This window comes from Pelodiscus sinensis, chromosome 7 (assembly GCF_049634645.1).
Source record: "Pelodiscus sinensis isolate JC-2024 chromosome 7, ASM4963464v1, whole genome shotgun sequence".
Classification (NCBI taxonomy): Eukaryota; Metazoa; Chordata; order Testudines; family Trionychidae; genus Pelodiscus; species Pelodiscus sinensis.
The window spans coordinates 40,751,311-40,767,528 of record NC_134717.1 but is presented as its reverse complement, the minus strand read 5'-3'; the positions used below and the strand labels follow the sequence as shown (position 1 = coordinate 40,767,528).

General features: G+C 39.0%; 1 protein-coding gene across 1 annotated transcript in view; it reads right to left on the bottom strand.

Annotated features, from left to right (window-relative positions):
- Positions 1–16,218, bottom strand: part of GAD1 (glutamate decarboxylase 1) — a 47,452-nt gene that overhangs the window by 16,284 nt on the left and 14,950 nt on the right. Inside the window, exons 6-12 of the mRNA XM_006118202.4 lie at positions 13,108–13,198; positions 7,147–7,259; positions 5,783–5,898; positions 5,593–5,672; positions 5,331–5,385; positions 3,583–3,699; positions 3,244–3,308 (exon numbers count right to left, since the gene is read on the bottom strand). Coding sequence (XP_006118264.2) covers positions 3,244–3,308; positions 3,583–3,699; positions 5,331–5,385; positions 5,593–5,672; positions 5,783–5,898; positions 7,147–7,259; positions 13,108–13,198 — 637 coding nt within the window. The remainder of the gene's footprint in view (positions 1–3,243; positions 3,309–3,582; positions 3,700–5,330; positions 5,386–5,592; positions 5,673–5,782; positions 5,899–7,146; positions 7,260–13,107; positions 13,199–16,218) is intronic.

The window sequence follows — 16,218 nt, the reverse complement described above, 5'->3', positions numbered from 1 at the left end:
GAAATACTTAGTAGCTCCAGCTGACCTCAGGTCAAGCAGCAGTGTGCCAGATTTTGTTCTGATTTACAAATGGATGTAAGGACAGATTTAGGCACTATAGCACATCGGTGGATCTACCACCATACATATGAGTGGCTGGCCAATTGGACTGACCAGTGGTTAAACCTGGGTTTGTTCAGTTGCTTTGTAGTTTTCCAGGTGCATCATACTGCATTCTTAATCTCTGCACCTGAAGGGTCCACATTATTTTCCCTCATTATTTATCCAATTTTTGCTGGTTACTTGCTATAGATTCCCAGTGGTGGGAAATTTTGGTTTTTACGAGGAAGTGTTTATGTTTCATGGTCTCCTTTTATTATGTTACATTACATCTGTGTGTTCTGGGAATTAGAAATAACTGCCCAGTCTAGTGTATGGAAGGAATTTTGTGCTAGCTCTTTCCATGCTAATTTAGCTGTTCATAGGTAGATTTTACATCAAATGCCTTTTGGTTTCTTTGGGGATTCAGATATCCTGCACATATTAATGGCGCAGCTTATATTTGGTCTGGTTATGCAGCACTTCTCTGATTTACATGCATATGGGCAGTCATTGCTGATAGAGCATTATCCAGTGGGAGCAGATGAGTCAAGTGACAAACCCTCACAAAAGGCTATAAACTTACTGACATGTGTAGGTTAAGGCCCTGTTGCCATTGTATGAGGGCCATCCCTGTGGAAAAGTCTGCCCATCAAACTAGACAGGGCCATTGTGGGGCTATGGATAAACATTGATTTGTGGAGCGGGGGGCAGGGAGGCTGTTCTGTGTCACAAGCTGTGGACCAAGGTAGTGCCAAAATGATGCAGGTTACCAGCACACGAGCCTGGGTCGAGCTCAGCAAAAACTTCCTGCTTGTTTTAAGTTTAATTCTTAAATCAAGTCAGCTACTCAATTAAGGCCAGATCATTGCCTCAGTTAATACCTAGACTAGAGGAACATGGCTGTGTAATGTGAAATGCCATAAAGGCACATGGTAGTAAAGTATATTTCCCACAGACCATTTTCTGGCCATTACAGTAGCCTTATGCTTCAGTAGCCCTCGTGGCCCGTGGCCCTGCTGTAAAAAGGGACTAGCTTTTGGAGCAATGTATTTGTGGAACCACTAGTCACACCTCCAAAGTCCCATGCACGCTGAGGTGCAGGGACTCTGTGATGCTGCGCTGTAGCAAGACCCCTACACAATCTTTATGAATCCTTCTACCCCTGTATAATGGAACGGTATCAGCTCTGCTGGTGCCATTGTGCTTTTCAGCCATGAAGAGAGAAGTTCTACCCCTAAAAGCCACTGCCAGTGTGGCCCCAGCACGTGTCCCTCTAGTCAATGTTTACATCATTGGCTCTCATTTATAGAAGATTCATCTGTACCTAGAATAAAGTTTCCATATTTACTGGAAGGGATTGAAAAGAGTTTCAAGATGAGGATTTGCAGGGCTCAACAAATACACTCACCCGTGGCGAGTAGATTTTACCAGCTGGTGAGTGCAGGGGCGAACTGGCCCGGTGGGCCGTTGTGATAGGCTGGCCGAAGCCAGCACTACAGGCGGCGCGGCCCCATCAGATCCACTGGCTGGTGGAGGAACAGAGTGCCGCTGGGAAGGGGGAAGTGCGGCGATTCTCAGCTGCCTACATGCAGCTCCGGCATGAGGAGATGGGGTGCGAGCCAGAAGGTGGGACGCCAGCAGACGTCAGGATGCTGGCGTGACGTGGCATCCTGACGTCACGGCCGGCAACAGCCATATTAAAAAAGGCTCCGGCAACCCCGCAAAGAGGAAGGCAGAAGCCAGATAGGGCTTGGGCTTGGGCTTGGGCTTGGGCTTGGGCTTGGGCTGAGGGGAGGGGAAGGGGCTTGTGCTGAGGGGAGGGGAGGAGAGGAGGTCAAGAGAAGAAGAAGAAGAAAAAAGTGGAAGGCACCAAGGGACAGGGGTGCAGGAGACACAAATGCCAGGGGGCCAAGTGCAGACAATGAGGAAAAGGGCAGAAGGGGCAGTGTCAGTGGGATGGGGGACAGGGTGATGCTGGGAGAGGAGAGGGTAAGGGCATTGGGGGTTAGAGGGGGAGGGAGAGGTGCTGGGAGAAGGCATGAAAGAAGGGGTGGGCAAGGCATGTGTGAGGGCACAGGGGCATGAGGGGAATAGGGGCAGAAGGTGGTGAGGGGGTGGGTATCAGGGAAAAAAAGGTCAAAGGGGGCAGGGATAGTGAGGGAAGGGAGAGGCACCAAGAGGGTGCAGGGCTAAAGGAAGGTGCAGGTGCCAGGGAATTCTGGGGGTGAAGCAGAAGGGCAGACACCTGCAGGGGAGGGACCAGCACCAGAGGAGAGAGGCAGGGCGGGTGTGTAGAGGGAAGTATTAGGAGAGGGGATGAGAAGGGGTAGCTCACTTGATCAGAGTGGGGCTACTGGAGGAGTGGGCACAGGGAAGAGAGAAGGACTGGTGGAGGGGGGAAGGTCTCAGGAAGGCTGAGGGCAGTGAGAAGGGCAGGAGTCAGGACAGCAGAGGAGAGTGAGAGGTTGGGGGGCAGCAGGTACCAGGGGAGCTGATCGAGCAAGGGGAGGAGACATGGCAGCAGAGGGAAAAGGAAGAGGTTTATAATATATTATTAATAAATATCACTCAAGTTATTAATACACTTATTAGTAATTACTGTTCTTATTCTTATTAGGAATTTATGCCATTAAAAAACACTTTTTTGGGGGGAAGGGGAAGAGGCAAGTCCTTTTTTTCTCTGGTGAGTAGGGTTTTCCATAATTTGTTGAGCCCTGAGGATTTGCATAACCTGCTACCCTTCACACACATGCACATTCAGATGTCTTCCCAGGATTCCTCTTCTGTCCCACAACAACTTTAGCCCTTTAATCCTTAACGGCCCAGTCCAGCCTAAATCTAATTTCCTACAGGTCCTCTCTCTTTAGTATCCTCATTGTCTCCTTATCCTGTTCCAGCTCTGTGCCTCCTTTGAAGTTACATTTTACACTTGGAATTGTCTTCCCTCTTTCTATTTGCTAAATAATCTCCCCATCCTCCTTCAAAATTACCTTTTACTTTGCATTGTAGAGGAGATGCGTAAGAGAAGGCAGTTTTCAGCCCCCTACATGACATTTTGTTGTTTGTGTTTAATTTTGCAGTGTAAGCTCCTTTTCATACATTTGTTTGAAAGGTCATAAACTACATAAATAAATAGCAACACCAGTAAGCCATTGGCAGTACCTTTCTATTCCATTCAGTTTATGACGATGCTTCCTGGACATTAGAAGTCCTCCTCCCCAAGCAGCCTGAAAGTGTTGGAAGAACAAGTATTTTTAACAAGTCTGTAATAGTTCAGTTTACTATGGACCCAGCCCTTTAAACCCTCGTCCCACTAAACTAATGGAAATTAAATATGTGGAAGATTCACAGGATGGGGCTTTATAGCTATTCACAATTATCTGAAAAATCAAAATCACAGGAAAGATGAGCACGGCTTAATAGGAAGGATTTAAATTTAACATCAAACATTTGCAGACTAGAATCCTCTTTCACCGGTATTAATTTTAGCAAATTACTTACATCTACATGGAGCCAGAGGTTATATTTTTCACATATGTCTGCAATTTCGTCTATTGGATCAAAGGCTCCATATACTGTTGTGCCTGCTGTTGCATTTACATAAAGTGGAACATGTCCCTGAAATATAAATAATGTTGATTCAGTGTGAAATCTGATCCATTTCAGAATCAGTGAAAAGTGATTTCAGGTACTTGACCTGCCTCTCTATCACAATGTCAACATTTTTGGTTTTACTACTTAATTGCTCTATTGCTTAAAAATGTTTTATCTCCCTTGTTGCTGCATGAAAGACCCACACAAACAACAATGAAAACTGATTTCCTGATTGGCAACACAGGGGAAATGGGAAAATTGATTATATGAAGCGCAGCACAAACTAAAGAAATATTTTTTTCTAAACTCTTTTGATTATTGTACAGTTATGAGACTGTTGTATTCATATTAAGCAAAAAAGTAAATAAATGAAAAATAAAAAAATGCAGGCTGATTAAGAGGATAGGTGTTCCTTTGATATTTCTTGTATGCAATAGAATGAAAAAGTTCAAGTGTAAGGCATATCAAACTAAGTTGACTTTGAACTTCATCTACTATATATTTTGAAGAGCTTGTTTGTTTGTGGATTTGTTTGTGCAAAATAAAGTAAAGCTTCGCGATTACATACACATGCCAAATTTTGCATAACGAATCCTGCCACTTAAATTAGCTGAATCCACTATTTTTACACTGGCATATGCTGGGTTAAAGGCTTAAATAATTATTTTTGTTTTTCCATCTGAAAACAGTCATGATTATTATGATTTGAGTTCATAAAAATATTTGCTAACAAAATTAAAATTTAGTTGCATATTCAATTGTCATTTTAGTGCAAAGAAAATTATTTATTGTTACAAATCACAAAATAATTCAAATTAGTTACAGAAAGAGTAATGGAAGCTTTACAAGTTTCTGATTCACATTTACTATGTATGGTAATTATTCAATAAAATGAATAATATTTGAAGTTGAAATCCTACAAATTTAAAATGGTTCTATTAGTTCCCTTTTGCAAGCACATTAATAAAAAATTCTTTTAGAGCTATTTAATTTCCTGAACTTTCCTATAAGTATATATACATAAAATGACTTTGCCTGGTCAATAATGGGCCTCACCTACTAGTTAAATATAGTTTAAAATGTACCTATTGACTTGTTACAGGGACAGCATAATCACCAAAATATATTTAATATGAAAGCTACAACTTATTTAGAATAGTTACTCTTGAACACAAACTTCTGAAGATTCTTCTTCACTTCTTTTCAGAACATTAACTTATTTTGATTTTCATTTTTAAAGATAGGATTCCTCCCATGGAAAATTAAAATTAACATGTAAAGAGATCAATCCAATAAACCCACCTTGAAGTCAATAGAAATTCTGGAGAGTTTGTAGGATTAGCCCCTAAAAGGTTCTTCCATATTTTAACAGGATATTCCATATTAATAATTATCTTTTTCAATCCTTCTAAAACCAAAAATTAAAACAAGGAAAAATCCCTCTCATTTAGGCTTGTGTGTACATCCACATGAAAACCAAGATATGTAAATTATTTCTTAAACAGCATAGAAACATACACCAAAATTATAATTATAAAATACTAGGTATGACAGCTTCTAGAATAAATATTGGTGTTTTCTAACCTCCTTCCTTAAGGGAAAAGGCAATAAATCCTTAATCTGAACATCAAAGCCCTAAGCATTAAAATGCATACCTTTTGCTTAGCTTCCAGAATTTTGGCTTCCAAATCAGCTGGTATTATTTTCCCTCTGTAATTATGGCAGAAACAAAAACACAAAGGAAATTAAAAGACTGCACACCAAAGAGTATCAGCTATAGCAGAAGTAATTTAATAGGATCTTTTGAACAGACCATTAGCAGCTTGACACACTGTACTGAACCAGGCCTTAAGCACAATAAAACAAATTTAACAGATGAACACATTTAATGTATCAAGAACTTAATGTTTATCCTACCTTTCATTGCATTTTATCAAAATCACATTTTCTGTTCCAAACCCAAGTGCAGCCCCAGCTTTCTTTATTGAGTAGTGACTCTGTAGGAAAAACATACACACTCTTAATGGTGGACTAGTCATTTCAAGGGATGTCTTAAAAACGTTTAGCACTAAATTAACAACATCAATTAGCAGAGCATTAAGCTCACATGTTCTGAGGTGAAGAGAATCAGTTTTGGAACTGCAGCCATGCCTTTAGTTTTGACTTCAGGGAAATATTTGTAGCGAGCAGCCATTATGCTGTACAAATTGGATATAGCCCCGCCTATAAAAGAGTATATAATAAAATATTGAAAATGAGAAAAGCAATCTGACCTTTTCTAGAACAAAAGCATATCAATATCATTTGTGCAATGTAGTGAAAACTTCAGTGAAATATGAAAGAACAAATTACTGAGATGCATGATTATCTATCCGGAAGATCTAAAGTATGGACCTTTTAAGAATCCATATTGGAAGTCAGATTTTCTTATTTATCTCCCCTTCAGAGTGTTAATATTTCTGTAACACATTCATTAGATGGTCAGTGTTCAATATGCTGCCCTTGGGAATGAAGCCCATAACCTCTGTTAACAAAAATAACAACTTTTTACCTAATTCCATGATACTGAAGACATATAACAGAGACTTTTCTTAAACATTACCATTAACCGGTGCACTATCTAGACTGTTTTGTTTGTGTATCTTTTCTGCACAGGAATTAAGCAAGTTTGCATTAATGGGGGTTTTACTTGGGATTTGTCCTCCGTCTTCTGAAACAAGAAGGGGATTTGTCCCCCAAAACCCACACAATCTCAGGAGTCCCACTAAACATGAGAGCCATCTATGAAGAGGCCTTGCACCTCTGAATTGCTTCCCAGTCTCCTCTGCCACTGGCCATTCCCTATGCTCCATGAATGGAGTGTGTTCAAAGCATGGAGTGGGGTAGTAAAAGAGATATTTTGGACTAGGCCAGCATACCCACATGATCAGATTCTGTGTGGGCTCCATGAAGATGATGCCATAGAAAGTGGCCATCCTCTAATCCCTCACCTTGGATCCAAATCTTTATTGGCCACCCAAATAGCTGTATCTATGAATTATGGGGAAGGGAAGAAAGATGCGGCAAAGACAACACACTCCTCTTCCATGATGCCCTGTACCTAAATATGTGTTGTCAGGATTTTTAGAGGTGTGAGCTTTCAGCCAAGGAGAAGTATTTGCTCAACATCTCTGGAAATTAGGCACCTATATATAGATTTTGGTACCTAGCTGTAGTCACTTACGTTTGAAATTTTTTGCCAAGTTTCTGAATGGCCTGTGTCATTATAGTCATATCTACACCCAAAGATGAAAATGACCTATGAATCTTGTTAACCGATTATGAGAAGCTTGAAAGAAACAATGCTTTAGGTGGAACATTATTAATTTTAAAACTCAGACACTCCATTTTCTATTGCAGTACTTACATGAACCTAAGCTTTCATCTACAGGAGATATTTATCTCAACTTCTCAAAAATGACACAGACCTACCAGGTGAGAATATTCCATCACCATCTTTATTTGACCATCCAATAATCTCTCTCATCTTTCGAAGTGTTATTTGTTCCATCAGGACAAAAACAGGTGCAATTTCGTACGTAAACCTGAATGGATTTAAAAACAAATACATGATACATAGTTCACATTCCAAAAAACCCACAAATGGTTAATCTTTGATCCTTTGTGAAAATATCATAACAAAATTCTCAATGAATTCAGGGGCTGATATTGCAGCCCTTATTCAAGCAAAACTTCCTGCAGGGCCAGTGAAATATTGCCCAAGTAAAGAATGCAGTATTAGGCCCTCTGTAGGTTTTCCACTGTTTCTGCTAACCAATGATCACCACATTTTGTATTTATCTCATTTACAGTAATTACAACCATTCTGACAGTTAGTAAGTAGTACTATGCAAAAAAGACTGTAAAATATTTGGTTCACAGAGTGCCAGTTTTACGCTTGTAAAATAGCATATTGCCAGAATCGCAAAGTTACGAAAACAGTAAACATTAGACAGCTAACCACAAAGATAATTAGAAATATTGAACTAGGGCTCAAAAAATCTAAATACAATTATTTAACTGGGCATATTCTACAGATAATCCCCAAGGACAATTTATTTCTACAATGCCATGCAATCAATATTTGTCAAGAGTAATTATAAATGATGATTTTCTAATTACCAATTACAAACGAGAGAGCAGTCAACTGTTAGAGACACCTAATGCAGACCAGAAGCATTGCATAGTCTACTATGCCATGCATATCATGGACAAAATATTGATTCTGGAGTGATATGCTATGTTACTCTGCTAGGTGACCAAGAAAGGCTCATTGTCAATTCACTATACCAGCTATGTGAGGTTGGGTTTATTTTGACCAAAGAAAAAAAATGAATTTAAAATGAAGAAATACATAACTGTAAGGGTTGGGATTTTCAAAGGGACCTGATTTAGACACCTGAATTTCTTGGAATCTGGACTCCTAACTTCCTCAGTTTCCTTGCCAAAGTCCCTCTTCTGGCTTAGTACCTAGATGACATTTATAGGATGTCCATTTAAGATTAGATAGGATTTGTATTTTTGTCTATTTCTAGTTATATTCAGTTTGCATAGTCAAAATAGTGCATCTGTTTCTTTAAATCAACAGAATTGTAACAGGGAATCAATTATAGTGGTGTTCTGGAAGTTGACAATTGCCAGCAATGACAGAAATACAGAATTTATAAATTAAGCTCTTCTTGCAGAATATCAAGGAGCAAAGCAATAACGATTGTTTTTAAATACTGCAAATCTAGAGACTGATCTTCCACTCCTTATTTGGAAAAACTGCATCTAAAGTCCATGTGACTTCTCTAATATACAGGTCATTGAGGATGTGTCTACATTGCACTTATTTCAAGATAGCTAGCATTATTTTGAAATAACAGTGTGAGTGTCTACATAGCAATTCCGTTATTTAGAAATCAATTCAAAACGGACGGCTTATTCCAACTTCTGTAAACCTCATTTCATGAGGAATAAAGCCTATTCCAAAATAGCTATTTTGAAATAAGACATGTGTTGATGCTCCACTGCTGCTATTTCGAAATAGCCTTTCACCAGGGGCATTCTAAGTTATTCCTCCCCAGTGCATCCTGGGATTCTAAATTGAGATAGCACGTCTACATTAGGGAATCCTGCCTTAGACTAATTTTGAGGCTTCCCTGCAGTGTAAAAATGCTACAGTATTTCAAAATAAGCTATTTTGGAATAACTATTCCAAATTAGTTTATTTCTAAATAGCTGTGCAGTGTAGACATACCCTGAGGGACTAACCCAAAGCCCATTGAAGTCAATGGGATTTTTCAATTGAATTTAAATAGCCTTTGGAGTTGCCCCTAAGTACTTTCAAATGGAACTCCAAATACCTCCTGAAAGAATACATTGCTTGTACATATAGTACATAGCTTTAAACAAGGTTTTTGTGTGTGTCATTTTAAGAGTATTCACCGAAAAAAATATTAAATAAGTCAAAATGAATGAATGTTAGGAAAAATATTGCATGAGTCTGAAAAGATTCATAAAGAAATGATAAATGAAATACACAAAAAGACTAAGGGTATGTCTACACTACCCTCCTAGTTCGAACTAGGAGGGTAATGTAGGCATACCGCACTTGCAAATGAAGCCCGGGATTTGAATTTCCCGGGCTTTATTTGCATAAGCGGGGCTCCACCATTTTTAAATCCCTGCTCGTTCGAACCCTGTGCCGCGCGGCTACACGTGGCACGAACTAGGTAGTTCGAACTAGGCTTCCTAATTCGAACTATCGTTACTCCTCATTCCACGAGGAGTAATGGTAGTTCGAACTAGGAAGCCTAGTTCGAACTACCTAGTTCGTGCCATGTGTAGCCGCGCGGCACAGGGTTCGAACGAGCGGGGATTTAAAAATGGCGGAGCCCCGCTTATGCAAATGAAGCCCGGGAAATTCAAATCCTGGGCTTCATTTGCAAGTGCGGTATGCCTACATTACCCCGCTAGTTCGAACTAGTGGGGTAGTGTAGACATACCCTGGGATTTTCAAAATCACGCATGGGATTTGGATATTCTGGTCTATTCCCATTAATTTTTACCCTTTGAAAACTTCTGCCTAAAAAGATATATAATGTGTGCAGCCATGGAAGAAAACTCTTGTATGAAATGACCTTCATGAGGATATGGTCCTTGGAACTTCCACACAAATATAGTTTTCACAGATATCACATCCAGTGACTGAAAATGTAGAAAGGTGGGATTTTTAGAGCGCCCATTAGTAGCTTAATTTTGCTACCACTGAAGCCAAAACAAGCTTTATCAATGATTACGAGAGCAAAGTTAAGTCAACACTGATCACTTCTGAAAATCCCACCCTCAATGTCTTATTAATCATAATTTCAATTACTGATACTCAATTTGTAGATCTACATGGAGATTATCATGGCTAACCTGGCTTATTGTGGTCATAACACGAACAAAAAAAGGAAATAAAGGTAAAATGAAATTTTGATCAAAGTCCATATGAGGAAAAATATTCTCTGTAATCAAAACTATTTTACACTGTTTAGTGGTGGAAAAGAAAAAATGACAGTAGGAAGAAAACTTCCTCCCAAGAAGCCAATGTTATTGTCACATTACATATTTTACTATCAGAACTACATTAGAAAAAATTCTAGATATAGGTCATTCATTAACTCTTGTTCAGTGCTGGAAAGCTACAGTAACCAGAGAATCCATTTTCTAAAATGGATAGAATTTATTTAACTTTTTAAAGTCCAATAAACCTTCTCCATTGATCTGTTTGAATAATGTAATATTGTATAAACATGTCTAACAGTATCTGAAACCAATGTTTTATTAAGCTATATTATATTGATCTTAAATTCTTGATATATTTTGCATTTTTCCATTGCACAGCTAAGGTAAGGGAACAATTTATGTGTATTGTGTTTAGTAAATCCAACACTAAAAAGTTATATAATTTTCATGCTTACAGAAAATCATTTTCTATATACATTAAATATTTTTCTATTTAAAGTGCAGATAGTCCAGAAAGTGTAATGAACTTTCCTGAGTTAAACAATTTTAACAAGACAATTTTCTAAGACAAGGAAAAAAAAAAAAGAATCCTTCATACTAAATAATCACACTGTTGAAACTGGTAAGTCAATAAAGATAAAACTCTGCTTTGACTTACAGCTTGTGCAACATGACTTCAGAATGCATGAGATAGTAGTCAAGACAAAATGTTGCTCACAGTGTCATCAGCATAATTTACTTGATAACTTAAAAATAGATTATGCTTTATCCCTATGCAGTAGTGGAATTTAAGCAACGTTTTTTAAAATAAAATAAATCAGACTTTTAAAACAAAACAAAAAATCTGTCAATAATCACATTAAAAACTAAGTATATTTTTCACATATTTTGCACATTGAATTTAATACAATTTCTGGAAAATATGAAATTAATTGGGACCAAAATTATTAAAAAGAACTGGGTGTTGATTAATTAAATCTCCTCTGTGTTTTTCTTTGTTTCTGGAGTCACAGGATGGGCACATCTGGCAAACTACATACAGCAGCTAGTAATCGGCTATACCCAGCCAACCATCATCCAAGGATGAAGCAAATGAAAATAATCTTTGTTTTTTTCAATTTACAGGTAAATGTCATTGTGTCCTACACATTGCAAAAACAAAGCTACATTTTCAGGCTAGTGGCAGCCTTAGGTGAAATGAACACAGCTACAACACCATACACATATCCATTAAAGTCCTGAAATGGAAACTGGCATTTTTTACCCTGATTAGTATTTGAATCCTAGAATGTCACACTTTTTGGAGCATATACAAATCAATACATAATTTAACACTGCCCAAAGGCTTTTTCCCCCCTTCAAATGACACTATTTGTTGCAGAAATACAACACAACACCTTGAACTGAATTTTCACTTTCATTATATGGAATGAATATTGGAATATAATTTATTAAATGCAACCTAGATCCAAAAGGTTGTCTCTTCCTGCCATACACCAAATCTCAGTCATGAGAATTCCTTCACATTATCAAATTAATTTTCAGTCTTATGGTTTTTAATCCTTTTGACAGCTTCTCTGCAGCATCCTATGTGATAACAGCTGAATAAGGAGGAAGCTAAGAGCCCACTCCTGTTCTCACTGGGCTTAATGGAAGCAAGAGAAGAATCAGGTACACCAATATTGTATGCTCTAGTTTTTGAATTAAGATAATTGCAAAATTATTAATCAGAAAGTAAGACCTTAACAAGAATGGACCCAAATTACAGAAGAAAGGAAAGAAGAATAGTTAGGGTATGTCTACACTACCCCGCTAGTTCGAACTAGCGGGGTAATGTATGCATACCGAACTTGCTAATGAAGCCCGGGATTTGAATTTCCCGGGCTTCATTAGCATAAAGCTGGCGCCGCCATTTTTAAAAGCCGGCTAGTGCGAACCCCGTGCCGCGCGGCTACACGAGGAACGAGGAGTACAGATAGTTCGGAATGGCTATGTAGTTCGAACTATCTAGCCCGTGCCGCGTGTAGCCGCGCGGCACGGGGTTCGCACTAGCCGGCTTTTAAAAATGGCGGCGCCGGCTTTATGCTAATGAAGCCCGGGGAATTCAAATCCCGGGCTTCATTAGCAAGTTCAGTATGCATACATTACCCCGCTAGTTCGAACTAGCGGGGTAGTGTAGACATACCCTTAGTTAGTTGATCCAAAAGACAACCTAAATTTTAAGAAGTCTGATTGTAATACATTGAGATACTTAAGCAAGAATTTCTCCAAAAGAAGTTCCATTATTTGGTACTGTGTTATCAGCTTGACTATATTTTATTTAAGAACATAACTTAAGAATGACCATACTGGGCCAGACAAAAGGTTCACCTAACCCAGTATCCTGACTTCCAACAGTGGCCAATGCTAGGTGTCGGAGAGGGAATGAACAGAACAGGTAATCAAGTGATGGATCAAGTGATCCATCACCGGTCACCTATTCCCAGTTTCTGACAAACAGAGGCCAGGGACACCATTCCTGCCTATTCTGGCTAATAGTCATTGATGAACCTATCCTCCATTAATGTATCTAGCTCTTTTTTAACCCTGTTAAAATCCTGGCTTTCACAGCATCCTCTGGCAAGTTATTCGACAGGTTGACAGTGCATTGCATGAAAAATACTTTCTTTTGTTTACACTTATGCTTGGTTTTAGCATATTTAAGCTTCTGTATAGTATTAATGTGAGATTTCCTCTTAAAAATTCTGTTATTGCTGCATTCTATAACATAAAAATCTGTTGGCCACATAATACATTACAGAGGGCACCTTTATTATTACTGAGTTTTCAAAACAGTCCTGGCAACCTGTAAAAGCATTAATACAGAAAAGAAAGAACATAGGAGACTGGACTGCTTACATGTTAGTATTTGCAGTTGACGTCAGCCATTCACCAGCCAAGCCAATAATATCCAGTCCAGTGGAGAGCTGGTTGAAAAAACGAGGATGACCTGGAAAGATGATTGAAACCAAGATAGCACATGCCTTTCATTATTATCTTTGTGGATTCATTTTTATTTCAGCAGCTACCCATGCCTGGTTTTGTAAGACAAGATGTATGGCACAAATTGAAAAGCTTTAATCTGTTGTTTACTCTATTAGGGCATATCTACACTAGGAAATTATTTTGAAATAACTAAATTTGACATAACTCCCAAAATAGCAAAAGCAAAATAGTTTGTCCACACTATGGGGAAGCCTGGAAATTAGCCCAAGACAGGCTCCTTTATTGTGGATGCACTACCTTGACTTAAAGTCCAAGGAAGCACTGGGGAGTAATTACTTCCAATTACTCTAGGGAGTAGTTATTTCAAAATAGCTGCACCTGAGTGTCCACACTAATGTTATTTCAAAATAACTATTTTGAAATTAGCGTTATTCCCCAAGGAAGGCAGGAGCCCAGATTTTGAAATAGCCAGTACATTATTTGAAAATAACAGGCTTGGTAGCATGGAGATGGGATGGAGCCCCAGCTGGGGAAGGCAAGTTTCAGCCCTAACCTTTCTACCCAGGGCTTTGCCCCTGAAGCCAAGCTCTGGCCACCCCTAGCGGGATCCTGCCTGGCTACCAGGCTCCCCAGCAGCTGGGGAAAGCTGTGCAGCACCATTCCCCCCTCACCTGGCAGCCAGGCGGGGAGCTGGGCTGCAGTGCCTTGATTTCAGCCTTCCCAGGGACAGAGGGAGACTGGGGCAGTGGGTCATGTAGGCAGTTTTGGGAAGGCTGTGCCTTTCCTTGTCTACATTACTGACCGCTCATGCTTGGTAGCATGATGGCTCCACTTATCTCAAAATAAATCCTCAGTGTGGACCAGGGCTTAGATGCCCCTAGAAGTTCTATAACTGGGGTGCCAGTGAAGTACAGGGGGTAATATATTTCAGCATCTGTGGCCAGCAGACTTGGGGACAGATTTGTATTTAAATAAAGAAAAGAGGAAAGCTGTTCAGAGTGTACTCCTTGGTCTCTCGATATGAAATGGGCAGAGTTGTGAACTGTAGGTGGAGTTGGTTAGCCAAGAACTCTGCTCTTCCTTCCTCTGCATGAGTCTGGGCAATAAAGGAGTTTCGCTAGCCCTGATCCTGCTTGCACGGAATGGCATGATTCCCACAGACTTTAATGGGACAGGGTTGAGGCAGGAACCCTGAAAAGTTTTGTAGAAGACATTCAGCTACAGAAAAATGAGATTGCTTTTAAAACCAGTTAATTATTTCAGAGTCAGGCAGACCTCTGCGTTTTAGCCAGAATCTGCCAAGCCAGAATGAATCCAAATTAATATTAGATTAAATCTAGTCATTCCCTTAACACGGGCAGTTGGTGAGCTTCCCGGATCCTGAGGAGTACCCGAAATAAATATAATGCAAAACTCTGCCATATACTTAACAATTCAACCAAATACTGTATGTCGGGGAATTAGGGTATGGTTCAGTTTTAGATGTCATAAAAGGGCACTCGCACCTCGAACTTGGTCCAATATTTAGCTGGGAGAAGGGGAGAACTCATAAAACAAACCTAAACAACCCCACCAAAAATCAGATTTAAAGGCGTGCAATAGAAGTATTATTATAGGGTTTTTAAACATTCCGATGAAAACAAATTTTAAAACTACATACAGTATCCCTCTGTAGTGTTTGTATCCCCAACAGTCTGCAAAACCTGAAAGTGATACTGCCTATAAACTGACTATCCATGTTCATCTTCCAGCCTGGTTAATGCTTGCATAAATACCATTAATAAGAACTTTAGAATCAATTGTAATAAATGACAAAAATCCTTTACCACTGAACTCAATCAGCAGAATTACCTGCATCAAAGCTTTACAATCTTGAATGTACTGAGTTTCACACCATCTCCATATCACAGATGGGAACTGAGTACAGAGAGACTAAATGATTTGCCTGAGATCACACAAAAAGTTTGTGCTGGGCCAGGGAGATGGACACTGCTCCTCCCAAATCCTAAGCCAATACTTTGCCCACTGGGGCATGGGATTCTTATGAGCATTGATAAGGAAATCTGCTCTAGAATACTGCGAGTATCCCATTCTTTTGAAGAGGATAAACTATGAGTAATTGGTCCGCAAGGTAATGTAAATTAATTAATAGAATAAAGTTTTTTTTTAAAAAAAGACTCCAGAACTTTGCTGTAAATAGTATGCTGCAGAGCAAAAGGATTTCACATATTTGTGATGTGTTACCTATACAACTGTAAAATAGTGGGGGAGAGGGGAAGGAGGAGGATTCAAAACCTTCCCAAACAATATGCAACTTGTTCAACATCTGTTAATTATCACGTAATTATTTTTACTTACACAAAATGAATTGCTCATGTATTCTAAACTTTTTCTGCAACCCCTTTGCAGGTGATTAGATATATATTTGGGGTTAGCTAACCTCTCACTTAGCTGTATATAATATCTCCATTACATGGCCATCACGATTTTACTGTTGTATATTAACAAGCCATAGCTTTTCTAAGTATTAAACCAGTTTTTGCAGAAAAATGTCACACACTGCAGAAAATTATATGCTAAATGAATGTAAATATGTGTTTCCACTTACTCCTCTGCTGAATAGTGAAAAGTAAGGGTTAAATAAGGTTCTTATATTAAAAGGGATTCACTTTTTATTTTGCAAAACAAGTGTTCTTCCCTTGCTGGCTTGACACACATTTTGAGAAACGATTTTAATAAATCAGCGGGGTAAATCAGCTTTCAGCACATATCCTCCCCCTTCTTCCTTACTATGAATTGCTTTTTAAAATAACAGACTAAATCCCAGGGATTTCAATTGGAGTTTTGCCTGAAGAAAGCCTTTACAACTTCATCCAAACTCCAGTGAAGTTTAATTGGAGTCTCAATCGCCTTTAATCACTGCTGCTGAATTTGTCCCCTCTTCCCACGCCTTACATTTCTGTTTTTAAAGTACTTAATCTGCTGCTACTTTGACTAATGTCTGATCACATATCTGCGTCTCAG